The sequence below is a fragment of the Rattus rattus genome, chromosome 15, assembly GCF_011064425.1.
Source record: "Rattus rattus isolate New Zealand chromosome 15, Rrattus_CSIRO_v1, whole genome shotgun sequence".
In the NCBI taxonomy this organism is placed as follows: Eukaryota; Metazoa; Chordata; class Mammalia; order Rodentia; family Muridae; genus Rattus; species Rattus rattus.
The window spans coordinates 7805642-7823623 of NC_046168.1; the positions used below are offsets into that span (position 1 = coordinate 7805642).

The following is a 17982-nucleotide window of genomic DNA, read 5'->3' on the forward strand; positions in this document are numbered from 1 at the left end:
TTCTGAAGTTTATTTAATATGACCCTCATTGTGCCAAAGGAACTATTTCACTTAAAGAACTGCCATATCAATAAAATCTATAGTATAGGACCCTGGCCCAGTCTATTTTGAGTAGCAATGGAGAGACTCTGTAATTTATAATAAAAATGCAATATTTTCCTCCTTTTATTCAAATATCCACTTACTATCTTCTGGCATAACATTTTTAAGTTGAGTCTATCAGACTCAAAGTAAAAAGCAAAATATCAAACACCCAATGAATTTTTGTAAAATTTTATAAACAAACTCTAGGAATTTTCTTTTTGTATCTTTTTGTTCGTCATTAATAGGTAAAATATAAATTTTCCTTCCTTCGATATGAAATATATTAAAAAGCTATTACCTTCGATATGAAATATATTAAAAAGCTATTACAATCTTTCCAAATCTCTAACAGTATAGTTTGAGGTTTTGGTTTTCAATATTTATTATTTTGTATGTATATTTATCTATGTATATGAGAATATAGTGACTGTAATGCAGTATATGCACATGTGTGTGTAGTTACACATACTTTGTGTAGCACATAGGAAGACATCATATGTCTTCATCAAACTCTACCTTAGTCCTTCTAAACTCAAGTCTCTCACTAAATCAGGAGCTAGACTGACAGCCAGCAAGCCCCAGGGAATCTCCTGTCTGCTCCCCAAGAGCAGACATTTAATACTGACAAACTTGCACACCTGACTTTTACATGCTTATTGTACAGCAAGCACTCTTAGCCAGGAGACATCTATCCAACACCTTGTAACACAGCCCAGGCTGGTCTTAAACTTCTGATCTTCTTGCCTTTAGTATCCCGAGTACTAGGGTCACAGGTGTTTAACACACACCTTATTAGTAGTACTAGGAAGCTGAGTTAATTTATGTGCTTTAAGAGTTTTTATTTTGGGGTTGGGGATTTGGCTCAGTGGTAGAGCGCTTGCCTAGGAAGCGCAAGGTCCTGGGTTCAATCCCCAGCCCCGAAAAAAAGAAAAAAAAAAAAAAAAAGAGTTTTTATTTTGAATTTTCAGCATTTTAACAGTCTTTATCGTGTGGTTTTTATACTGTCTGGGTTGTCCTCAAAGTTAATATACAACTTAGGCTGGCCCTGAAGTTCTGCTTCTTTTGCCTCCAACTCCCAAGATTATAGGAGTGCAACACAATGGCAGCTAACAGATGAGGTAAAAGTATGGCACTTAATGTATAGCTACATAGCAAGCCTCTCTTCTCTGTAGTCCTAGCATTCCTGTATTAGTTTTTGGTTTTTGGAACAGGGTCTCTTATGTTGTCCTGGCTGCCCTGGAACTTAATACGTAGATTAGGCTAGCTTCAAACTAAAAAAATCCACCTGCCACTGCCTCCTGGGAGCTGGGATTAAAGGCAGGGGCTGTCATGCCTGGCTTTAGGTACTTTTTTAAAAATATGATACATGAAGAAAGGGCTGGAGAGATACCCTAGTGGTTATAAGCACTGGCTGCTCCAGGGGTTCTGAGTTCATTTCCCAGCAGCCACATGGTAGCTCATAACCATCTACAATGGGATCTGATGCCCTCTTCTGGAATGCAAGTGTACATGCAGATGGGACACTCATATAAAACAAATAAATAAATCTTTAAAAACAAAACAAACAGTAGGTGTCAAAGAACTTATATTATCTCTCTCTCTCTCACACACACACACACATATACATATACGCACACACACACACACACACACACACACACACACACACACACACACACACACACACACATCTCTCAAGTAAAAGCATCAAGTAAAAACACTGTTAAGCCTGATGACCTGAGCTCAACCTCAGTGTCACGCAAGGTAGTAGGAGAAAACTAACTTTTGAAAGTTATCCTTTGACCTCCAAGCGCATGATGTGGCACAAGCACCCACACACATGCAATGCACAAATAAAAACAAAAACCCAAACATAATAAAAATTAAATAAATTTAAATAAATAATAAATTTATCTTCATTAATTTCTTTCAAAAAATTTTTTTGAAATAGGGTCAATATGTAACCAAAGTTGGCCTTCAACTCCTGATCCTTTCACCTTAGCCTCCCAGGTGCTGGAAGCACAGGTCTGAGCCCCCACTCCTACCTACACATACACTCAAGAAAAAGGGAAATGACAGATTTCCACCTTACAGGCCAGGGTGGCCACAGATTTGCAGTACTCTTTCTGCCTTGGCTTCCTGAGTGACAGAATTTAAGCATGTACCCCAACAATTGGCTAAACTTCCTTCTTTTTGTTTTTGTGAGACAAAAGGATTGCTATGGAAGCTAAACTGGTCTGAATTTAAGGCAATCCTCTAGATGCAGTGTTCCAGGTGATAGAATTATAGGCTTGTGCTACCACACCCTGCTCTAGATTTCTGCATTTTAAATATTTATTTTTATTTATGAGCAGTACACTGTAGCTGTCCTCAGACACATCAGAAGAGGGCATCGGATCCTGTTACAAATGTTTGTGAGCCACCATGTGATTGCTGGGAATTGAACTCAGGACCTGGAAGAGAAATCAGTGCTCTTAACCTCTGAGCCATCTCTCCAGCCCAGATTTCTGTATTTTAGAGAAGAGAAATACTTTATAGTGCAATGGAAACTTGTACATTAAATAATGAGTAGAGTGTACATTATAAAATAATAAGTATGATTGCTTTGTTTCTTTTTTAAAATCGTCTACAGCCTGTAACTCATGTTGTTTGCCTCACCTTCCCTTACACATGTATACAACACCCAGTGAGAAAGTGTGTTTATCACATATTGAGATCAGCTTTCTGTGTGTATAGGTATTTTAGTTTTCTGTATGCCTGTGAGCCACCATATGAATGCTGGGAATTAATGCCAAGTCCTCTGGAAGAACAGCCAGTGTTCCTAATTGCTGAGCATCTCTGCAGCCCCTAAGCCAGTTTCTGAGAAGAGTCTCATACTGTAGCTCCAGCTGGCTTGGAAATCACTATGTAGTGCAGGCTCGCTGGCAACAACGCCTCGGCCTGTACAGGGCTAGTATTACAGGTGTGAGGTGCCATATTAAGCCCATCAAAGATTTTTTTTTTTTTTTTTTTTTTTTTTTGCCTATACCTTGGCCCACCTTGATATATTTCAAGTTTGTGCTCATTTAAAATAAAAATAGCTATGTATAATTAAGGTAAATATCCATTAAAATGAATAAGTAAACAACATTATAGTTCCCTGAATCAGTTCAAATACAGTAAAAATTTGATAAACTACAATGCTCCAGATATTTTCCTTGATTACTAGATACCTTTACTACCATAAAATTTTTGAGTCAAAAAATTATTCATTGCATTCAATCAAGAATTTTAAAAATATAGAATGTGAAGTCTTTTAGGAAATAAAAATTAAAAAATATCACAGAGATTGTAAATTTAGGATGTTAAATATTTCTGAGATAATCTTGTATGACATCTTAGAGAGATCTATACTATCTATTGTCATTGTTGTAAGACAGGGTTTCTTCATGGAGAACAGGCTGGTCCTACAGAAGTCCTTCTGCTTCTGCCTCTGCTAGAATTAAAGGCATGTGTTATCATTTCTCATGAGAGCTGCTTTTAAAGAGAAAATCAAGAGTACCTGCTGCTTCTAGCAAAGCTTCCAGTCTCGCTTGGGTCTCTGGATCTACTGTGCGTAAATCTGCTCCTTCTGCTGTACTTGATAAGAATATCTCTGACGTTTTAAGGACTGGGTTATCCAAATCTTCTTGGTCCAAAATAAATGATTCAACCTGTTTATGAGTTAAAGATGGAATAATGATGAAGCTTATGCCAATATGACCACAATAACTATAATTTAAGTCGTATTATTTGAAATTTAAATATAACCAGATAATTATATAAACATGAATTATGAGAAGAGAACTTTGAGGGAGTATTCTGTTAATCTTCAAGCTCGATGACAGGCATAACAGGTATGTTAAGTAAGTTTCTGGGAGAGCACTGTATCTTTATGCTTCTAGCACACAGCATAAAAACCTATGTTCATATATTTTTATGAAGTCTATGCACATTAACCTTTTAGAAAGTTGTACATGGACCTAGATAACAAAGTACATACATCTAGGCCTCCTAGTGCAGACCAGCAAACCTAGCTGCTCAAGAAGTACAAGGCAACTTAGTACATCCCTTGTCCTAAGTAAAAAGAAAAAGGGCTAGGTGGGTCAGTGGGTAGCTAAGAATAAAGTACTTGCTGCTGTGCCTGACTATCTGTTTGATCATGGGAAGTCACATTATAGGAGAGAAGTGAATTCTCCAAGTTATCCTGAGACCTCTACACTGACACCTGTATGTGCACACACAGAGGAAAGCACATATACATACACAGATAAATAAATGTAAGGGGAGCTGGGCGTGTCTTATATTAGAACACTTGCCTAGCATGTGCAAAACTCTAGGCTCAATCTCTAATATTAAAAAATAGATAACAGCATTGTTAGGCCATTATAAGATAATTCTCCTCTTTTCTAAATAATTTATTCTGACTCAGTTTATTCTGAGTCAGTTTTAACCCATTGCTTGGTGTGGTGGTGCATGCCCAAGAATACATCATACCTAGCAAGTATTTGATGTATATACTCTGCTGAAATTAATAAATGATAGAATAAAAATCAACTAAAAAATACATGGAATCCTTCAATTTTAAATCAGTTAATTCTAATTGAATTTTTTTTTTTTTTTTTTTGAGCTGGGGACCAAACTGGGATCCCCAGCTCAAAAAAAAAAAAAAATTAAAGTACACAGCTTTCTTGGAATTTATTAAGATTTATTTTTATTTCTAATTGTTTGTATAGGTATGTGCCTATGAATGTGTATGTTAACATGCGCACAGGTGCCCTCAGAAGCCAAAAACAAAGAAACCATCAGATCCCTAGAACTAGAACTACAGTGTGGTTTTGAGCTGTCTGACATAGATGGTTGGGCATTAGCTCAAGTCCTCTGCAAGAACAATATAACAACCTTAGACATTAAGCCATCTTTCTAGTCATCAATTAATATTAGTATTTAGGTCTATTTTATTTTTTCTTTTTTTCTCCTTCCCATATCATAAATGCATAAAATTTTTTTTAATCTAAACTCTTAATTAAGCCAGGCAGTGGTGACACATGCTTTTAATCTCAGCACTTGGAAAGCAGAGGCAGGCTGATCTGAGTTAGAGATCCTGGTCTACAGAGCAAGTTCCAGGACAGTCAGAGCTACATACAGAAACCCTGTCTTAAAAAAAAAAGAAAAAAAAATGAGAGAGAGAGAGAGAGAGAGAGAGAGAGAGAGAGAGAGAGTCATAGATCATAGATTAATATAGGAAGATCATGAGGGTTGAGGCTAACCAGCTATACAACACAAACTAGTATCAAAAAAAATGATAGTACATAGTATTCCAAAGTAAACCCAAAGATCTGATTTCAAATCCTGACTCTTGTTGGATATAATCCTAGCTCAAAGCCAAGGAAGGGGATGCCAAGGAAGGCTAGCCTATGCAGTGGTATAGAAAGCCTGCCTCTAGGGCTGGAGAGATGGCTCAGCGGTTAAGAGCACTGATTGCTCTTCCAGAGGTCCTGAGTTCAATTCCCAACAACCACATGGTGGCTCACAGCCATCTGTAATGGAATCTGATACCCTCTTCTGGTGTGTCTGAAGACAGTGATGGTGTGCTTATGTATAATAAATTAATTAATTAATCTTTAAAAAAAAGAAGTCCTACCTCCAAAATGAAGAAAAAAAAAGAAACCCAGTTCTATCGTTAACTAAATATAACTGTGTATGTTATATATCATATGCATATTGGGAAGCATATAATTTTCCTTATATAATACTTGTAAGATTTATTTTTAGAATATATAAACAAATCTTTTAGTTCAGTGGACAATGAACACTCAACATATTAGTTATTATTATGATTCTAGAAGCCATAGCAGTATAAGCAAATATACCAGGACATGTAATAATAGCTTGATATTCAAAACTACAGCAATTTGGTATGGCTCAAATATAAAAAGCAAACAGAGGCAAATGAGGATTAAGACATAAAAACAACAAAAGCAAAATCCTAAACAATCTTTTATGCTATGAAAACTTTTTTCTTTTGGGGACTGATTTACAGCCCATGCTAGCAATAATCCTATTATCTCAGCCTCCAAAGTTCCAGGACAACAAATGCAAGTCACCATAGCCAGTTGAAGTGAATAACACTTTGGTAAGAGAATTTACTCTGATGGCAGGGTAAAGAGCTAGAGATACAACATTAGAGGCAGACAGACAGCAATAGCACAGGTGAAAGATGGTTTCATTTACAGCAGCAGAACACAGAAAAAGGAATAAATCAGATGTCTATGATGAGAAATAACAATAGAGTAAGCTAAGTAAGGTCTGAGTAAAGCTACTAGTTTTAGGGTGATGCTACTTTACAAAGATGATGAGGGTCAGTATTTAGTTCAGTGCTAAAGTACTTGTCTAAGATCATGCCCAAAGTCATGGATTTTATGTCCAGCACCACACACACACACACACACACACACACACACACACACACACACATACACACACACACACACACACACACACACACACACACGGAGAAAGAAGAGATGGGGTAGACAGAAGAAAATGACCATTTCATTTTTAGAAGTGGAGAGCTTGAGAAATTTACAGAAAAGAAGCAATAGATAGTTGGAAAGTCTATTAAAATAATCTGGGAATGGTAGCACATGCCTGAAGTTCCAGCACAAAGTATTTAGGTATTAGAGTATGAGACTAGCCTGGGCTATGTAGGGAGTACCAGGCCAGTCAAGGTCTACACAGAAAAAACTTAAAATAGATTAAAGAAATGGAAGTATCAGGCTGCTGGTGTAGCTCAGTGTTAAAAAAATAGTCGAGCCAGTGCTACATCAAACACACTAATCAATGGGCCAAGGATACCCAGCAAGACCCTGTTCCCCTAGATAAAAGTTATTTAAGAGAAAAAGAAGAGGGAAGCCACATGAATGTCTTAACGGAAGATGTTCTTATGTATCAGAAGAGCCTGAAAATGGCAAAGGCCTAGAAGTAGAACATGCTGATAGAGTATTCGGGACATTATTAGGCCAGGGAGTGGTTCAGCAAACAAAAGAGCTTAACTACACTTGGTTGTGAAAGTCTGCCAATTTGGGGTTCAACTCCCTGAACCCAAGTGAAACTCCAGACATGAGATAGAAGGCAGAGATGGAAGAATTACCCTGGAGTTCATTGGACAGCCACCCTGCACAGCAGAAACAAGAGATGCTGTCATGACAAGGTAGAAAGTGAGAGTTCACTCCCAAGTTGTCCTCTGACTGACATAACAAGCCATGGCATGTAACTGCCTGCACACACTAAATAAGTAAATAAATATATCAGTATTTATAAGATAAAGAAGTTGGAGTTTTGCTTAAAAAAATGAGCACAAGACACAAGAATCCAGGATGGTTGAATAGGAATGCTTTTATTTTAAATTATTACCCTTGTAAGCCCACCTCTTATGGCTTATCCATGACCTCAAGTAAAGACTGAAACACTACCTTTACATAGAGATCATCCAATTAATGCACACCAACAGTTTATGCATTGAATTTGGTATCTTGGATTGTCACAGAACCATAACAATTAAATATGAGGTAATTCAATTGCAGCATGCCTGGGACATGCAATAATTCATTAATATTGAAAGGAGTTTAAAGGGACATGTAAAATTTTCTCATTCCTTGAAATGTTCATATTACTGAAAACAAAACAAAACCCTGATATCTTTCAGAGCAAGAAACATTTTTTCCCCATTACCTAAGCCTAACATACAGCTTAACAAATAGTAGATTCTAAATGAATAAATCTATTCCAAAATACCAATCAGGCTAGGTCTGGTGGTATAATCCTGTAATCCCAGCTACAGAGAAGGTTGAGGCAAGAAGTTCAAAGCCTGCCAGAACTGAGTTCAAGGCCAGCAATTTACTGAGTGTCTCAAAAAAATAAAAAGTAAAGAGGGTCAGAATCCTTAGCACCACAAAGAAAAAGATAAAAAAAAAAGAGCCAGGCATCATTGCTCATGCTTATAATCCCAACACTTGGAAAACTCAAGTATGATTGCTATAAATTCCAGGGCAGCCTGGGCTACATATAGTGAGTTATAAGACAGCTTGGATTACACTACAATATGAGATAATATCTTTAAAAAAAATGACTGGGGACTGGAGAGATGGCTCAGAGGTTAAGAGCACTGACTGCTCTTCCAGAGGTCCCGAGTTCAAATCACAGCAACCACATGGTGGCTCACAACCATCTGTAATGGGATCCGATGCCCTCTTCTGGTGTGTCTGAAGACAGCTACAGTATATTTATATATAATAAATAAATAATAAATCTTTTAAAGAAAAAAATTACTGGGATATAATATGGCTCAGCCACAGTGCACTCTCTTGAGATGTCCGAAACTCTGGGTTTCAATCCTTAGCATGGATGGATAAATGAATAGATGAACAATCAACCAACCAGAATTCATTAAAAAATGTTTTGCTGTTTTGTGTACGTGTGTTCCACACAGTATGTATATGCAGGTCAGAAGACAATTGTGAGAATCAGTTTTCTCTTTCCAGTTCTATCATTAAGCTACAATCACCAATTCTTATTTTGTTTTGCCTTGAGATAGGGTCTTGAGTAATTCACTATGAAGCTAAGAACAACCTTGAATTTCGGATCCTTCTATTTCTACCCTTATGTGCACCAAGATTACAGGTGCACACCACCAAGTCTAGTTTAAGTGGAGGTAAACGCAGGGATCCATCCACACTAAGTTAGCACTCTACCAAATGAGCGATACCCTCTGCTGCTATGAAGTAGGGGATGAGGCGGAGGCCAGAGGACAATCTTGGATGCCCTTCCTGCTCAGGCATCACACACTCTGTTTCTTGAGACAAGGCCTCTCATTACACACACACACACACACACACACACACACACACACACACACACACACACACACACACACTGCTGGCTTTTTTTATGTGGATGTTGGTGATCTGTCTCAGGTCTGAACTCTCTCTCCAGCTATCCTTTGATTCCTTAATGTATAGGTCAGGCTGGCCTGGGGACCCCAAGGTAGCTTCCCTTTATTCTGACACATAGGTAGGGACCCTAATTTCATTTTTATGTTTCTTTCATTTGAGATAAGCTCCATTGTAGCCCAGGTTGTCTTCTATCTCTTAACTCAGTATACACTGAGGATACTTCGATTTCTGATCCTCCTGTCTCTACCTTCCATAGTCTTTTTTTTTTTTTAAGTTTTTTTTTTTTTTTTTTTTTTTTTTTTCCGGGGCTGGGGACCGAACCCAGGGCCTTGCGCTCCCTAGGCAAGCGCTCTACCACTGAGCCAAATCCCCAACCCCTACCTTCCATAGTCTTATACCACCAACTTTGGTTTTATGCTGTGCTGGAAGGGAACCCAGATTTTCCTTTTATACTAAGCAAGCATTCTACCAACTGAGCTACAGTCCTATTCTGAAAGTATGAAATTTTATTTATGAAAGATAAATTCATGGGGGTTGGGGATTTAGCTCAGTGGTAGAGCGCTTGCCTAGCAAGTGCAAGGCCCTGGGTTCGGTCCCCAGCTCCAAAAAAAAAAAAAAAAAAAAAAAAAAAAGGAAAAGAAAGATAAATTCATGAAGAAGTTCTACTTACTAAACAGTAGGACCAGAGAGATGACTTAGTGGTTAAACACACATACTCTTACAGAGGACCAGAATCCTATGCCCATCACCCACCTCTAACTCCAGCTCCATCAGAATTTGATGCCTCTGGCCTCCACTGCTATTAAGCACTCACACACAGACTCCACACACTGCTCCACAGACATATAATTAGAATGGAACACAGGATTCAAATATCTAAGAGATATTTGTCCACCTATGTTCACACAGCAGCATTATTTACAATTAACCAAAAGCTGAGTATGGTGGCACATCCCTATAATTCTATTCCAAAGGCTGAAAGAAGAAGATCAAAAGTTCTAAGTCGGGCTGGAGAGATGGCTCAGCAGTTAAGAGCACTGACTGTTCTTCCAGAGGTCCTGAGTTCAATTCCCAGGAACCACATGGTGGCTCACAACCATCTGTAATGGTATCTGAAACCTTCTTCCGGTGTGTCTGAAGACAACTACAGGGTATTCACTCTACAGTGTACTCACATACGTAAAATTTTAAAAAAATTTTTTTAAAAAGTTCAAAGTCAAGTATGCTGACTTTAATCCCATCACTGGGAAGGAAGGAGGATCTCTGAGTTTGACAAGGACATGCTTTATATATGGACATGAGGAAGGGAGGGAGGGATGGGGAGAGAGAATGAGAGAGAGAGAGAGAGAGAGAGAACGAACAAGAACGAAGTAAAACCCCGTGCTTTGTCCAAGACTATCCTAAGCTACATAGCCAGTTTGGGGCCAGCTTGGACTATATAAGATCCCACCTCAAAATACACACACACACACACACACACACACACACACACACACACACACACAAGAAGGGAAAAAAGGAACTGAATGAAGGAAGGAGGGAAAATGGACAGACACCTGTAATCCCAGCACTTAGGAATTAAAAACACAAAGATCCTGAGTTCTAGGCCAACCTGGGCTATATGACACTGTGTCTCAAAGGTGACACAACAAAGATGGCTCTGCAGATAAAAGCATTGTCACAAAAACCTAACAACCAGCACTGGCTCTCCAGATCCTCAAGTGGAAGGAGACAACCAACTTCCGAAAGTCACCCTCTGACCTTCACATCCAGGCAATGGGTCATGCGCTTCCATGCTCACCCTCTCCCTTTCTTATTCCCTCCTCTCTCTCTCACACAATTTTTTAGGAACATTAAAAAATGAAAAAAAGAATTCATTACTTTTCCTTTATTAAATTTACCAACCACATGTTAAATGTAGATGCTTTTTTTCCCCGCAGCTTTATTTTACTTTATTTCTAAATGTAAATGCTTTTAACATTAACAAAAACCCTTAAAATCAAAAACAAAACTCTCACTCTTCAAGTTTCACAATAAGATCTTTTTCCACTCAGACTAACCAATTCCTCATTGCTCTAAATTCATAACTCATATAAAACAATCAATGCATTAATTTATATGCTATCTTGCTGCTTTACAAAATGATATTGTCCAAGATTGACACTGAAGTATTTAACAGTTATAGTAATAATAGCACATAGCCTTTTCTTTGTTTAACATTTCCAATGTCTCCAGAGTTTACACATTAGACTACACTATATTTACTATTTTATCACTGATATTTATATAGTAAAACCCTTTCTGTTTTAGTTCCCATAACAATTGTCCTTTTTTTTACTTTCAGGAAAACTAGGTAAATTTTTTGAAAGTATTTTTAAGTAAAATTTCTTTTAACTGATAAACTTACTTTAGAAAATTTAAAAACATTTCTGACTAGTTTTACATTAAACTTTTTAGCACCTTCTATTTCTCTCTTGTGTGTAAGCCCTGAGATGCTATTAAAAGCAGTGAGTCACCTTGTTTACCTAAAGTTTGAATACAGAGTATTCATGACAAAATTGCCATCCCTGTCAAGAGTGTCCTCTAAACCAGTGGTTGTTAAGCAAGAGCAACATTGTTCCCATGAGGCATCATATGAATGTCTGAAGAACTTGAGTCTATCTTAGCTAGGTAGTTTCCACTGGCATCTGGTGGACAGATTCAGATGCTACAAATGTATGGGAAAACCTTCACAACAAAGAATGATCTGGCCCAACAAGTCAGTATGCTCATGAAAACCCTGCTCTATATTATATAACAAATAACTATAAAAGAAATTAACTAGCTCTTTTGCCACTAGAAGAAAAAAAAACTCGACTCTATTTGGTCTGTACTTCTGACTCTTAACTATAGCTCTATGCTTTTGAATCTCAAAGTAATTTTTGGAGGAAAAAAAATCCCTACAAAATTTCTGCTATAATTTTAAGACCATATATATCTTTGTGCCTTTACATGATTGTAAAAACTATCAATATGATATAAATTTGTTGAAAAAAGATTATTGGGGGTTGGGGATTTAGCTCAGTGGTAGAGCACTTGCCTAACAAGCGCAAGGCCCTGGGTTCAGTCCCCAGGTCCGAAAAAAAAGAAGAAAGAAAGAAAAAAGATTATTGACTACCTTGAAGGATGAAAGTTCTGTAGTACACTGCCCCCCACAGTTTCACTCTGTAGCCCTGGCTGGCCTGAAACTGGATGTTTAGTATATAGACCAGGCTGATTTTAAACTCAGAAATCTATCTGCCTGGGATTAAGGTGTATGTGTGCACAACTACGCACAGCATTTTATAATTTTAAAAGACATCATATATTATTCAAATATAGTATATGCACACTCATGTGATAGAAAAATTTAAAATCATTGATCTAAAAAAAGTCTTTTCTTTAGGAATTTTCTTTCAATCTGCGAAAAGGGGAGAGGTATCACTCCAGTTCACATTTAGAAACTGGTTTGTTTGCAGTGGTACATGCCTTTGAACTCTGGCTGTGGCAGAGGCAGAGATGAGTCTCTAAGTTTGAGGCCAGCCTGGTCTACATAGTAAGACCCTGTCTTAAAACAAACAAGCAAAGAAACCAGCAAAAACTGGCTTGTAAGCTGGAAAGGTAATTCAGTGATTAGGAAGATTTGACTGCTCTTCCAGAGGGTCTGGGTTTAATCCCCAAAACCCACATGGTGACCCACAACTATCTGTAACTCCAGTCCCAAGGAAATCTAATGCCATCATATGGCCTCTGTGAGTACTGAACACACATACCTATAAACCGAACCACTCATAAAACAATCTTAAAAAAGAAAACTGGTTTGTAAAGGCAGATGGCTCAGTGGTTAAGAACATGAAATACTCTTACAGAAGACTTGTTTCCTGCACCCACACTGGACTGCTTACAATTGTCTTCTAGCTCTAGAGATTCTGACAAACATATATACATGGTATACAGATACACATTCATATAAAAACAAATCTTAAAAATTAATTTAAGCTGATTTAATATGGGTTTTGCTTTTGAGACAGGTTCTCATGTAGCTCAGGCTGGCCCCCGCTACATATGAAACTGAGGCTAGCCTTTAACTCCTGATTCATTCTCCTAACTCATTGTATTATAGTTGTGTACCTAACTCAAAGGCATTTTTAACCTGACCTCTATTATCAAATGCAAATTCTGACTCCTCTAGTCAAGGGCTTATATGGATAAGAGACTCAATAGCCCTGAAGAAATACAAAACAAGACATTTCCCATGTTTAAAACTATATGAAATAATTGGATTTAGTGGCATCAGCCTATTAACACTGAGGCTGAAGCAGAAGTATCAAAAGTTTGAAGTCCAGTAGGGTGGCAAATGCCTCTAATCCCAGCACTGGGAACCAGAGGTAGGTGGATCTTTTTTCAGTTCAGAATAGCCAGGGTTTTACAGTAAGACTGTCTCAAAACAACACAACGAAGTTTAATCCTTGACTGAACTAAACAGCAAGTTTAGTCTGAACAATTTATTAAGGCCCTATCTCAAGTTTTACATGCTAGAGATGTAGTGAGCAGAGTATTTGCTAGCACACAAGGTCTTGGTTAATTCCCAAAACCACTAAACAAATAAATAACCAAATAATGAATTTCCTAAGGGGAAAAGAAACTTAGTTTTTTTTGTTGTTGTTGTTTTGTTTTGTTTTTTTTTAAATGTATGGAGGCTGGTGAGATGATTCAACAGTTACAAACACTTCAATCTCAACCACCTCAGTTCAAACCCCAGAACTCACAGTAGAAAGAACTGGTTCCACAAGTTGTCCTATGATACCTAAAAGAATGCTACCACACACACATGCATTTGTGCTTGCACACAATAATAATAAATAAAACTGAGAAAAAATTTACTAATAGTAATAGTTCTAAATTCCCTTTTCAAACCATAGGATCTTTTAACTTAACCTGCAAGAGACATTAATTACTGGGTCTTTTATTTCTCATTTCTTACCTTTTCCTGACCCACATGGGAAAGAAGATGATCTCCATTCCCAAACTATATAACAACTAATTCGTTATCTGGCTCTAAAATAATTTAGGAATATGAAATGAGGACTTTATTATTATTCACATACTTCACAAGTAAGTATTTTTCTAAGAATGTTATTTGTTATCCCTTCCAAAGTAATAGGAAAAGACAGTTCATAAAGAATAAAAGAGAAAAGGTATATAACTTAAACAAAATAATTCATTTCATTCACAAAGACAGACTGTATGTCCTACTGCACTTACTGCTGCTGTGAGATACTTCAGAAATTTCTTTTCCGAAAGGAAAAACCACAGAAAAAGCTTTTTCTTCTCCACAGATTAAGAATCTACATGCACACCAAATGCTCTCACCCTCCCCAAAACCCCTATGGCTCAGAGATCTGCATCCCAAAACTAAAGGTGTTGTTGTTGTTTTGGTTTGTTTCATTGTTTTGGGGAGTTTTTTAGAAGAAAAAGAAAGGAAGGGCGGACAGCCCAACAAACATAGTAGTGGCTCAGACAAAATACTGCCTAGCACTTACAAATCCAGCCTGGACTAGAATATATAATCCTGTCCCAAGGGGGGGGAATCAAAATATACTCTCAATACCTAAATTCATTCTTGGCACAGAATGTATAAGTAACAGAAGAATAAGGTGTTTTGAGGTTGGAGATGGCTTAGGGTTATGAGCACTCACTCACTGGCCGCTCTTCCAAAGGACCCCAGTTCAATTCCCAGCACCCACATGGTGGCTCACAACCAGCTGTAACCCCAGTTTCAGGGGACATGACACCCTCTCTGGATTACATGGGCACCAGGCACATATAGGCAAAACACCATTACATATAAAACCAAAAATTTTGTTTAAATTATAACTGGGTATGATGGCACATGCATTCAATCTCAGTAATTGGAAGGCAGAAACAGGCTGATCTCTTGATTTCAAGGCCAATCTTGTCTACAAAACCAGTTCCAGCCCAGCCAGGGCTATACACTAAGACCTTGTCTCAAAAACAGTATGAAAATGTATAGATTGTACCAATAGCTTTAATACAGTGTATGTGACAGAGATAAACACTAAGAGGGAAATTTGACTTTGGAAGTTCACTAACACTTTTATCTGTGAAGAAATTTAAACACTACTCATATACCTCTAATCTCATTCATGCCAATTATGTCAAAGTGGCCCCCCAAAATTAAGAAGACTACCTTCCCATAACATTTAGAATAAAGCCAGCTTTTCAGATTCTCCCTTACAAGTTAAAAAGAAAACAAATCTTTAGAATCTAAAGTTAGCCAGCACTTTCTTTCCTAGCCAAACACCCATGTGTTCTAAGTTCAGCTCTCATTTCACTGAAAGGATAAAAGCTTCCCACAAACCCAAAATTGAGAGAGCTACAGAGTCTCCCAACAACTGACTATCCAAATAAAATTCTTCTCTCATCTTGGCCTAGAATTTATTTTTTTACAGGGAAATTAAAAAATGTGGATAGATAACATGCACTTTTTTTTTTCCCAAAGTAAAATATTGAATCCAAAAAACCTCCTCTTCAGAACTAGAAAAAACAGTGCTGTAACTGTACTCTGCAATAATTTCTCCTTATTCCTTTCAAATACACAAGCCAAGATCATTGGTACACAGAAATTCCTGTACTTTAACACCAGGACCAGAGGTTAAAGTCACAAGGGATGAACCAGGAATGCTAGGACCAATGTAGAAGAAATAGTTAGCTAGGCCGTGGTGGTGCACGTCTGTAATCCAGCACTAAGGAGATACAGGCAGGAGGATCACAAAAAGTTCAGCCACCCTGATCTACACAGCAACTCAGACTAAATCTCAACAATTAAAAGTCAACAAATCATAGCCAAATTAAAAAGGAACAGAATTCCAAGCACTTAAAACATCACAGTACAATTCTCTGTCCTGACCATTGTTAAAGAAAATAATATTTAACTTGTAAATGCATATGTTTGCAAGTATGTGTGCAAATATCTACAACTATGTGTGTTTGTGTCAACTTTTCTTCAAGAGACTAAAGAACAGTACCTACCGTCCTAAATTGCTCACACCTGAAATGTGCACCCAGTATTATACACACGTGCTAAAAGAAATGCAGGAGCTCAGCACATTTTCTTCACAAGAAAAGGAGTCTGCAGGATGCCTCATCTCGAAGGCTAAAAACCTCAGCGTTCAACTATCCAGTTATTCCGAAGCTCAAAGATGCCTTGGAACTTCCTTTTCCTGTCTAACTTCATAAAACGTCCAAGAATCGATCACGTGATTTTTCGGAGTAAAAGCTGAGAACTTAATACTCATCTGCTTCAAACTAAAAGAAAATAAGAACTGCTCTACTTAAATGCACAGGCAAAGCCACACTTAAGGAAGAGGCGAACAGCAGACAGCCTTTTTGAGCTAGCTGTGTCCGCCAGTTTCTCAGGCTCCCTCAGTACCAAGGGCAGGGACTTTGGCTAACAAGACCCCGCCCTCCCCCATCTCCAACACCGGGTGGGCGGGAGGTAGCCTGCGGAGTCTGGGTTCCCGCGCGAAGCTCGCAGACCAAAGAACTCCCTATTGTGGGTCTACAGACGGTGACGGGAATCCGTCCCGCTCCTGACGCGCGCCGAAGAGCAAGCCGAGAGCTCACTAGGCCCGCACTGCTGCCACCGTCGCCTTGCAAGCGACTGCTGTCAGAGAACATTGCACCCAGGAAGCGGGAGGGTGGACCAGCCGTGTGCTGGTCCAAAGAATTCACGTCTCACGCAACGTTAGAGACAAGGGTCCTGGAGCTATACCTCGGACACCTCGTCCTCGTCGCTTCCAGAGGCACCACCTCCGCCGCCCGTCCTCAGCACCGCAGCCGCCAACTTGAAATCCAGCGCTGCGTCCCCTCCGCCCGCGCTGCCGCCGCCACCGACTCCCGGAGCGGGCCCAGCCTCCCCAAAAAGCCTCACGGTGCGGATTCCCAGCCCGACCCCTCCCGGCGGAGGCGGCTCCGAGGCCCCAGCTGGGGCGGATCGCGGAGCTACGGAGTCCAAATCCTCCTCAAAGGAGGTGCCGCCGCCCCCACTGTCCGTCAGCATGGTTCTCACGCGGAGCCGGAGACGCTGCCGAATCACTCGCGGCCACCGCCGCGGCTGATCCCGGGAAGGCAAGGAGCAGCAGGAGGAAGAAGCGTCTCTTCTCCCCGTCCCAGCAGCGCCACTAACTTCTCACTGCCTAACCTGCTGCCTCCCGCCCCTTAGACTCATCACTGGTTGCGATTTCCAGGCGCCTGCAAATCATTGGCCACGGAGATCTGTCGCTCACGCTCTCCGTCACGCGCTGCTAGCTGGCTCGCATCCCCCAAGCTGCGTTGACCCGCGTAGGCCTAGGCGGTTGTGAACACCCGCCTCCTACTTCTCCCGATCTGACTTCCGGTCTCTTTCTATATCTATTGGCCAGCCTCTGTGACTATCGTATCACGACCTTACAGTCTATTAGTTGGCCTTGTGGTCAGTCAAAATGAACCCTAACAATGGGGAACTCCATTGGCGCCAGATATTGTCGGTCATTTTGTCACGGGACGTCGCGTGGTACAATTGGTCTGTGAGAATACTGTTCATCCCGCCCCCATCTGAGGTGACGGGAAAAGGACTGGGGAATTTCCATTTCTCATTAAAAGGAGGGCTGAAGTGAGAACCCGCAAGAAGTAACAAAATATGAAGGAGACCTAACCCTGCTCTTGGAGAGTCTTGTGCGTCCAAGATGCAAGAGGCGTCGAGGTAGCAAAGTAGCTCCCACCTGTCGCTCTCCCACGGGCGCCGCGGCTATGGCCGGAAGTAGCTGCACGGGGATTGGCGGAAAGAAGCAATCAGTCTCAGCGAAGCCCCATCTTCCTGCCATTTCCTGGTTGGAAGGTCGCAACG

The 17982-nt window shown here is 39.5% G+C and overlaps 1 protein-coding gene across 1 annotated transcript in view; it reads right to left on the reverse strand.

The window, feature by feature from the left end:
• Positions 1-17446, reverse strand: part of LOC116884342 (ankyrin repeat and KH domain-containing protein 1-like) — a 102434-nt gene extending 84988 nt beyond the window's left edge. The window contains 2 exon segments of the mRNA XM_032885474.1: positions 3626-3776; positions 16870-17446. Coding sequence (XP_032741365.1) covers positions 3626-3776; positions 16870-17157 — 439 coding nt within the window. The 5' untranslated portion in view covers positions 17158-17446.
• Between the last annotated feature and the right edge of the window lie 536 nt (positions 17447-17982).